Below are 10,068 nucleotides of genomic sequence, written 5' to 3'. Positions count from 1 at the left end.
ATTCACGCCACAAAGTTGCCACATATTTTTCACGTCACAACACTTTGCAACTTGATTTTCATGACACAACATTCTACATTGATTGCACGTTTGATCAATTGTAATTCGGTAAATACAGATAGTGGCAGAGTATGTGACAAGTTTTGCCACGTAATTTTCACACCACAAAATGAAATACGTGTGTCAGATTTGCCACGTGAATTTCATGCCACAAAATTTAAAATTTGTAACATATTAGCCATGTGATTTCTTTCAAAGGTGATATAGAACCAAGATCTGCCAATATTCTATAGTGAAAACATATTTGATTGATAAACAAAGAGACAAAGTTTGATGTGGTGGTCCTGAGCTTCAAATGCATTGGAGGAGATACTGATATGCAATGTCATCTTTGCAACACTCAATTCATTAAGAGGGTAAAAAATATTGTATGAATAAAAATTGATTTGAATACCTGAGAAATATCGTGCTTTCCCCCTTAAATAGGATGAACAGTTAGTAATTGAAAGTGTGAAGTGAGATGTAAATTGCAGTCATTTGTCAGATAGATTTGAACGATAAACAAAATTCTCAAACATAGAATCATCTTCTCTAAAAAGAAATAGAATCTACCTACTCAACACTTGATTCCTTTCGTTTTATTATTGGATCTTATCATTGATTTTGTTGGTGGCCCAAAACAACCTCATTATCACTAATTATCACTAATGTGCTAATGTGAACAAATAATTAATATAGTTTTTAATTTATTAATATCTAAAATATAAAAAGAAAGAAAAAGTGACAATAAAGTGTAGGAAAAAAAAAGCTAAAAAGAAGAGAAAAAAAAAAGTGATGTGATGAAAAAGTAAAAGATAAATAAATAAAAATGATACAAATAATAGAGCAGATTGATTCACATACTTTGGACGAGTGGATACAATGAAATCTATATTGGCCCCTAAATATGTTTAATCCAATAATATTTAATTTAATACTATTATTAGAAACTTTTATAATTACCTTTAACTTTAAAAATCTCCAATACTTTTGTGACAACATAAGATAATAATGAACAAAACACATATATGTCGTCCACACACGTGGCTCTATTGACAGCAGTACCGTTATATCCATCAACAGTATATTTCCCGTTGTAAAGTGAAAAATAAAGAAAACAAGTCAAAACAAAAACAGCATTATTCTCATTTCATTATATCTATATTCTCATTTTTTAGCATTAATTAACCACCGATAATTAAACATGATTGTAAAGTAAAACCAAAAAAAACAGTAGCTAGCAAAACCTCTCTTCCTATCACTATATATATTTTGTTATCATTCATTTCAATTACATCTTTGTGTGCTTCTCGTGCCTTGCTCATCACTTTATAGCTCATAACTCATAACTCACCTTTTATATTTTTCTTTCATGTGAATCTTTTCCTCTTTCTTCAATCCTCATTGTGTCTTGAGTTTCTTGCTTAGACTTCTTCATTTGTTTCTTCATAGATATAACTAAGATGATGCCCCCTGAGCAAGAAACAAGTATTAATGCACCAATTAACAACTCACCCAACACAAATAGAACAGAGAGTAGCTCCATCCATGGCGAGCCCGAAGGTTCTTCTTCGAACAAAGTTAAACCTAGTTTGGATATCGATCGCAACGCCATTAATATTCCTTCTCAACCAACTACACCATCAACAACATTTTCTATTCTTCCACAATCCCTGAAACCAATTACCCTCAAAGTAAGTACTCATAAATTTTTTACGTAAATATCTCTGCACAACTATCAAGCGAACAGTATTTTTATTTTTATTTGATACTCATTTTTATAATTATTATTCTACGCTCATAGTTTAGTACTAGTAATTACTGCATCATATAACTGTAACGGATTAATCAATAATTTAACAAAATTTAAGTAATAATCAATAAAAACACACTAATTATTTCATTATATTAATTTACTTTTGTGGATTGTCTTTAACATATTAACATGCGTGTATATAATTGTTATTTTTGTTTCTGTTGTAGTTTGAAGATGTTTCATACAGCATAACCTTAACAAACCAAAACAAAAACGGTTGCGTTTCGGGAAAAGAATCAAAGGTAACAAGAAAAGTACTAAACGGAGTCACCGGAATAGCGAGACCCGGCGAGTTAACGGCAATGTTAGGTCCCTCAGGGAGCGGCAAGACCACCTTACTAACCGCCCTAGCCGGAAGACTCACCGGAAAAGTCACCGGCACAATAACATACAACGGAAACTCAGACTCAAACTGCATGAAACGCAAGATAGGGTTTGTTTCACAAGACGACGTCGTTTACCCTCACCTAACAGTGTTGGAAACGCTAACCTACACTGCTCTGTTGCGCCTTCCGAAAACTCTCACCAGAGAAGAGAAAGTAGAACACGCGGAGAGGATAATCACCGAGCTCGGCCTTACGCGGTGTCGAAACAGTCCGGTTGGTGGGTGTATGGCGCTTTTCCGGGGAATCTCCGGCGGGGAGAGGAAACGGATGAGTATTGCGCAAGAGATGTTGGTGAACCCGAGTTTGTTGTTGTTAGATGAACCGACTTCCGGTTTGGACTCAACCACGGCTCAACTTATTGTTTCGGTTCTTAGGGGACTGGCCCGGTCCGGTCGAACCGTTGTGACTACTATTCATCAGCCTTCAAGCCGGTTGTATAGGATGTTTGATAAAGTGGTGGTTTTGTCTGATGGGTACCCGATTTATAGCGGTAACGCGGGTCGGGTTATGGATTATCTTGGATCCGTTGGCTTTGTTCCGGGTTTCAACTTTGTTAATCCTGCTGATTTTCTCCTTGACCTTGCTAATGGTAAGTTTTTTTTTTTTGGTATTAAAAAATGAATTTATTATTTTTTTGGGATAAATTTGGAAAGTAAAAGGTTGGGATATTGTGCATGTCAATGTCATAAAACAAAATTGACACCCAATTTGGGAGTGATGTTGAAAGGGGGAGTTTGTTTTACACTTGTCCCTTACTTGTTAGGTGAAAGGTTCATTTTCAAATGTTAAATAATTGATAACAAAGTAAGTGCTAAAAAAGGATTAAGATTTTTCTAATGATCCTTTTTTGACCAATTGAGATGGAATGTGTCATTAGAAGTAGTAAAATTGGAAAGAGACTTTACCAAGAGAAATCCTCTTTAAGATTTTTCTAATTTCATATGTTACAATGAGAATTTGAAATAAGTATTAGATAATTTTATATTGTATCAAATAAATTTATCTAAATATCTTCATAAGTTTAGAGTTGGTTTAGTGGTAAATATTTGGGTTATATATCATGCCAAATCCATATAGAGTTTAGCTTTGGCGTTATACGAGCCTAGTAAAAATATACATTGATTGATCCATTTGAATTAGTCAGTTACAAAACCGAATATTAATTAATTTTTTTATTTTATTTAAAATTTATGTGTCAATATCGCAAAATGAGAAGATATGCATGTACATTTTCAAAGATATGATGATGATATTTCTAATTCTTTAGACTATTGGATTCTGCAGGCATAGTCGCTGATGTGAAACATGATGATGAGATAGAACAACATAATCAAGATCAAGCTTCAGTAAAACAGTCACTAATTTCATCCTACAAGAAAAACTTATACCCTGCTCTTAAAGAAGATATTCAGAAGAGCAACATTGAATCATCAGTTTTTGCATCAGGAGGAACATCTCGACGTAAGCGAAATTTTCATGCTCTCACTTGATTGAAGTTACTTTTCCTTTTTGTATGGCTAAACGATCTTTGTTGATGCTCGATAGGTTCTTCTGATAACCAATGGAGCACTGGCTGGTGGGAACAATTCAGGATTCTGCTCAAGAGAGGTTTACAAGAAAGGAGACATGAATCTTTTTCCGGCTTAAAGATTTTCCAAGTGTTGTCTGTTTCTATTCTATCCGGACTCCTTTGGTGGCACTCTGATCCTTCACACATTCAAGATCAGGTATGTCTGATGACGCGACACTGATACATGTGATTATATTCAATTTATTTATTTTCTATATAGTATCGGCGCTTATAACAATACAACCTTTGTAACAGGTAGGACTTCTATTCTTCTTCTCGATCTTTTGGGGATTCTTCCCTCTCTTTAATGCAATCTTTGCATTTCCGCTAGAGAAACCAATGCTAACAAAAGAAAGATCATCAGGCATGTACCATCTCTCTTCCTACTATGTTGCTAGGATGGTAGGAGACTTACCAATGGAGCTTGTTCTTCCGACTATTTTCGTAACCATCACCTATTGGATGGGTGGTCTTAAGCCTTCTCTTGTAACATTCGTGTTAACCCTTTTGATCATGCTTTTCAATGTTCTAGTCTCTCAAGGAATAGGCTTAGCACTTGGTGCAATCCTAATGGATGTTAAGCAAGCCACAACGCTGGCTTCAGTGACAATGTTGGTTTTTCTATTAGCCGGTGGTTACTACATTCAGAAAATGCCTTCTTTTATAGCTTGGTTAAAGTACCTTTCTTTCAGTCACTACTGTTATAAGCTGCTTGTAGGGGTGCAGTATTCGGAAAATGAAGTGTATGAATGTCAACAAGGGTTGCGCTGTCGGGTAAGAGATTTTCCGGCGATAAAGTGTTTGGAGCTTGATGATACTATGTGGGGAGATGTGGCTGCATTGGCAGTGATGTTTGTTGGATTCAGAATCGTTGCGTATTTAGCTTTAAGGATGGGGCAGCCTAAACGCCAAAAGACTTAATGAACTAGGAGTTACGTGTCACTTATGCGTGCCAGTGTCCAACACAGAAATAACACTGACGCTAACGCATGTGGTTACATTCTCAATTATTTCACTCTCTCAAATTATTACTAGTATGGAAGTCATCCGGCTTGAGTTGTGTATGTGTTAATGCATCGTATAGATCAAAAGAGAGATCATATTACTACTTTTCAAGATTGGTTGTTTCGATTACTCGCCTCGATTAAATTAAAAATTTTGATTTGAATTGTAAAGGAAATATCTTAATTCCTTGGGAATAATTGATATGAAAATGAAACGAAACAATTAATGTCTGCATAAATTTAGTTCAAATTCTTTATGGAGAAAAAGCTTAGGTACTAGTTAGGCTTCTGTATTGTCTGTTTATTTATCAGATTAATGAACTTTGGTTCACTCTTTTTCTTGTTTATACTCTTGCAAAGGTTATCTTTTCATAAGCTTAATTTCAAAATCAATCTTGTTAAATGAAAATCTTGTACAAAATATTATGTTCTTATAGAAATTAATTTGAAGTTTTTTCCTTGTAGCAATTACATAGTAATGGTTACTGTCATAGTGGCTAATTTATAACAAGAAAGATGAAGTGAATTTTTTATAATAAGTAGTAGTTCTAGTTTAAAAACCGTTAACTACTCTATTCAATTGATTTATTGTATTCAATTAGGTAATTAAAAAGCAACTATTTAGACATTTTTGGCATGTGAACAAAGGGAACAAAAGACAAATAGAGGAAAATTAACTAGAACAAATTTTTTTCCCACGCACTTTCTTTCTACATAATCAAACTAGAGAAGTGATATTTTGAAAAAAATAAAAGGGATAAATTTTAACTTTCTTTTCTATCACTTTCTTTCTTACCAAGCAACTAAAACATCTCTTTGTTAGTTTGTGATTTTCATACATTTAGTTGATAGATTGATTATTGTTTGAGACTCTTTTGTATTAGCTGCAATTCTACTATGTTCCACACATCATATTTATTGATGTGCTTAATATATATATATATATATATATATATATATATATATATATATATATATATATATATATATATATATATATATATATATATATATATATATATATATATATATATATTAAATCAGAAACTCAAATTAGTTGTCATATAATCAAATTAGTTGCTACATAATTTAAATTTTGCCAAATCACTAATATTATATAATATTATGATGTCTCATATTCTAAAACACTATAATACACCTTTCAATTCCCTCTAATTCACCTTTCATTCTTCATTCATTGTGTCTTTATATATTCACGTCTATTAACTTTTTCATTTAATTTAATATATATTAAAATAGAAACTCAGATAATATAATTCAAATAAATAGTTACATTAGACATAGGGTCGCACTACGCCAAAATTAAGCTACTAAAGCGCAGCTACTAAAGCGCTTTTACATAAAAGCGCTCTCGTAGGTTTCGCTAAAAACAAAATTAATAAACAAAGGGAAAATGATGAAAAAAGCGCTCTGGTAGGGGGGGGGGGGGGGGGGTATGAGAGCGCTTTTGAAAAGCGCTCTGGTAGGGGGGGTGTATGAGAGCGCTTTTAAAAAGCGCTTTGGTAAGGGGGGGGGGGGGGGTATGAGAGCGCTTTTCAAAAGCGCTTTGGTAAGGGGGGCTATGAGAGCGCTTTTCAAAGCGCTGCTATATGGGGGTTTAATGAGAGCGCTTTTTAATCAAAAGCGCTGGTATAGACCAGGCTATGAGAGCGCTTTTCAGAAGCGCTTTAGTAGCCTTTATTACTAAAAATTAAAACCAAAAACACGCGTTACTGTTTCTCACTTTCTCTCTTTCGTTTTCTGTTCTAGAACCCTTCCGTCCACCACTGTTCTTCATCCACTGCACGCGAACCCTTCCGTCCACCACCATCGGCCACCACCGTCGGCGTCCCTCCGTCGGCTTCTCCTCCGTCACTCGTTTTCTCCACCGCCGGTGAGTTTTAGGCGTCACTTATTTTAATTTTCAGTGAAAATTTTATTTGGTATCAAAGATTGAACTTCTGCCTGCAACTTGTTTGATGAAATGCCTGAAAGAAATGATTTGAGTTGATAATTGTTGAAATGATTTGAGTTGTATAGCTACCGTTTTCAAGGTTGTTTATTTTCATTTTATTAGTTACAATTGTGAGAGCCATTTGATTCTTCTTCAGCCAAAGTGTTGCTGTGGGAGATAACACTCGGAACTGCGTATTTCTTGGGGCTCAAACGAACTTACAAGCTCGCTCTCAAGATTCAACGGAAACTCGTTAGCCCTAAGTACCCGAAAACCCGTCGATTTCTTCACAGGTTCGTTTCTTCTCGTTTTTCATCAACTTTTCAGTTATGGGTTATGTGATATTGTTGTCGAGATTCTTGATTCTCTTGCGAAATGATTGTTTCGTTGTGATTTTTGCTGAATAGAACTTCTTGAGGTTAAATATTATTAGTTTTAGATTATTATTTTTTGATTCTCTTGCTGAATAGACAAGTCTGTATACAAATTTATTGTCATATTTCTTCATAGCTAAATACTATACAGCAATGTACCAGCTCCTTTGAATTATTTTGTACTCAAACTTAAAAAACAGACAAACTAACATATGTAATGCCAATTTTGCTTCTGAATTAAGGACTTGTTGATTCATGAATCTTTGAATCTTTGAATTGGTCATCTTAGCAAGATTCATATATTATTCAATTATATTAAGTATCTAAGGTAGTAGTAATGCATTCTATTATACGATGACTTATGATTGTCTCTTTGTATCTGCAGAATCTGAATCTCTAAAAGAAAATTGCTTAACCTTGTTCCCAATATATCACCACTCTTCTTTCTCCTTAGTTCAGGTTTGTGCTCTTAACTATACTTAAGTATACTTAAGTTAGGTTGTTATGCTTCAGGTTTTGTTGACTTATTGGAACAATGTTTCGTGAGGTTTTATATAAAAGTATAAGTTTTGAAGTTCTACTGTTATTTTGATTACATGAAAACTTTGGCATACTATTTCGTGAGGTATATTTATATATTTACTTATTTGTGGGATTGAGAATGAAAATGCTATCTTTATTCTAAACCATAATCGTTGTGCACTATGAGCATGTTTGAATGTAATACAAACATTTCAACTCTTCCTCTTGCTATTTTGTAAATTGAAAAAGGTGTCTTAGTTTGGTCTTGGATTTAATGTATGAGTTCATATTGATGTCTCTACTTTATTGCAACTTGGTTTATGGAATTCTACAAGTTTTGAAATGGATTGAACTATATTAAAACATGCTCATATATTAAATTGACTTTAAGAGATAAGAAGGAAATATCTATATTTATTTCTGAAATGAAATGAGATGGGAAACATTCACATTATTCTCTTTCAAATTTTACATTATTCTCTTTCAAATTTTTACTAGTGATTTCATTTTCAACCAGTTTTTTGGTTTGTGGACTTATATTACCTTGAAATAAGGTAATGTCTTCTTTAAGAAATCGGGTATTCTGATTAGGTATTCTATTATGATGATAGCTATTTATTATCTTGACAGAATTCCTTAGTACCTGATAGAGAAACCAAGAAGCATTTGTTTAGCTTAATTAAGACATGGATAAGACATGGATGAATTCAAACCGATTGTCGAAACAGTACGAGAAAGGGGTATGGGAATTCGTTGAGTTTGCGGTTAAGCACTCCGAAGACCCGCTGATCGGTCACCATTTCTAGTAAGTTTCCGCACCTTTTTCCAACCGAAATTCGTAATCTTGGTAATACTAGGTGGCATTGGCATATGTTTTTAAAGTAAGTTTCTTGTTTTTCGGTTGTATGGCTTTGTTGCATTTTAATGTGTTTTGAGTATTATAAAAGTGTCGTTTTATGCGCTGGTTGTTAGTTTGTTTTTGGCCAGGTTGATGCACGGGAGAGATAGAGACTTATGGCGCGCACGAATGGAAAAAGAAGCCGAAAAAGCCAAAGTTGAGGGCCACACGGGCACCCGTGTGCATGCACACGGTCCGTGTCAAAAGTGGCTAGAAAAGCAAGTTTGGTGCAAAGACAGAGGTTTCACACGGGCACCCATGTGCAGGCACACGGTCCGTGTGAAAAGATGCAGGGAACGTGTGTTTTTGGCCCAGGAGCAGAGAAACAACACGGGCGCCCGTGTGCAGCAACACGGCCCGTGTTGTTGAAGCGTGCTGATTTTATTTTCATTATTTTTCTCACCTGAAGGGGACCAGTAAGGGTATTTTTGGTACTTCAGTTTCAACCTGAATGGAAGTGAGTTATAAGAACAACCTTAGGGCAAAGAGAAGGACACTTTTTTGATAGATCGTAATAGATAATTGCAGAGAGAAAAGAGACGGAAGCGAGCTTTTGGAAGGCGAAGAGATTCAACGGTGGACACCATTGAAGATCCTAGTTCTCCCAATTGATTGTAATGTCTAAACTTTTTCATTTGTGCTTTTTGAATACTATGATAGGCTAAACCCCCCAATGCTAGGGGGGTGTCCCTGATTCGATCTGTAATAACTCTGGATTTGGTATTTCGTTAATTTAAAGTTTGTATTGTTCAATTCAATTGTATAATGTTTATAATGCTTTCTTTATCGGACCAATAAGGATTGTTCTGTGGTTAACAATTCGTAGGACTACAATTGTTAGGGTTTGTATACAATTGCACCTTATGATCATCACCTAGGACTAGGGATATAATCTGGTTATTCGGAAATTCTTGATAAATTAATGATTTGGTTTTGTCTGATTTCTCTAAGGACTTAAGTAATCGGAGTTTAAATCAAATAAGATTGTCACTAAGGACTTAGGACAATCATACTTGAGAATGAATAATTGAACCATATGAACAGGTTAACGAGATCTTCATCCAGAGGAATTAGAGAGAGAATCACACACCCTACCTTAGCATTATTTTCTCATATTAAAAAGTTCAGTTTTAATTTCCTTTATTTCTTAGTAGTTTAATCTCTTTTGTCACTTATTTGAGACAACACTCTTATGAACTTTTGTTTAATTGACTGAGTCCAATCACTTGTATTTCCTACGCAATCCTCGTGATCGATACTTGGGGTAAAACCCATTATTACTACATCGGTAAAAATAATACACTTGCTATTTTTCCGATCAAGTTTTTGGCGCCGTTGCCGGGGATTGCCATAATATAAGTGATTAATAAGTCAATTGAAATTTTGTTGCTCTGCAACTAAAATTCTATTTTTCTGCAATTTTTATTTTGATTTTATTTTTGTTATTATTTGTGCTTCCAATTAAGCATTGTCTAATCTTGTATGCGAGGTAAGGCCTCAGCTGA

At 34.4% G+C, this 10,068-nt stretch overlaps 1 protein-coding gene across 2 annotated transcripts; it reads left to right on the top strand.

The window, feature by feature from the left end:
* The first annotated feature begins 1,311 nt into the window (after nucleotides 1–1,311).
* LOC131643769 (ABC transporter G family member 21) lies at nucleotides 1,312–5,162 on the top strand. Of its 2 annotated transcripts, none has more exons than XM_058914087.1 (5): nucleotides 1,312–1,733; nucleotides 2,023–2,830; nucleotides 3,526–3,702; nucleotides 3,787–3,968; nucleotides 4,176–4,358. In XM_058914087.1, the coding sequence occupies exons 1-5, from the start codon at nucleotides 1,503–1,505 to the stop codon at nucleotides 4,215–4,217; spliced, it is 1,440 nt and encodes a 479-aa protein (XP_058770070.1). In that variant the 5' UTR covers nucleotides 1,312–1,502; the 3' UTR covers nucleotides 4,218–4,358. The 2 variants fall into 2 exon arrangements, with proteins under 2 accessions (XP_058770070.1, XP_058770069.1); XM_058914086.1 differs by having other exon boundaries at nucleotides 1,315–1,733; nucleotides 4,067–5,162.
* Nucleotides 5,163–10,068: the final 4,906 nt, after the last annotated feature.

Source organism: Vicia villosa, linkage group LG1 (genome assembly GCF_029867415.1).
Source record: "Vicia villosa cultivar HV-30 ecotype Madison, WI linkage group LG1, Vvil1.0, whole genome shotgun sequence".
NCBI lineage: Eukaryota > Viridiplantae > Streptophyta > Magnoliopsida > Fabales > Fabaceae > Vicia > Vicia villosa.
Note: the sequence above shows the minus strand (reverse complement) of the source record. Positions and strands in the feature narration are given on the sequence as shown.

Bases quoted from the DNA above. Each gene is read 5' to 3' on its own strand.
- LOC131643769 (XM_058914086.1), top strand. From the start codon at position 1,503: ATGATGCCCCCTGAGCAAGAAACAAGTATTAATGCACCAATTAACAAC. The intron at 1,734-2,022 runs GTAAGTACTCAT...TTTCTGTTGTAG, and splicing joins TGAAACCAATTACCCTCAAA to TTTGAAGATGTTTCATACAG. The intron at 2,831-3,525 runs GTAAGTTTTTTT...TGGATTCTGCAG, and splicing joins TCTCCTTGACCTTGCTAATG to GCATAGTCGCTGATGTGAAA.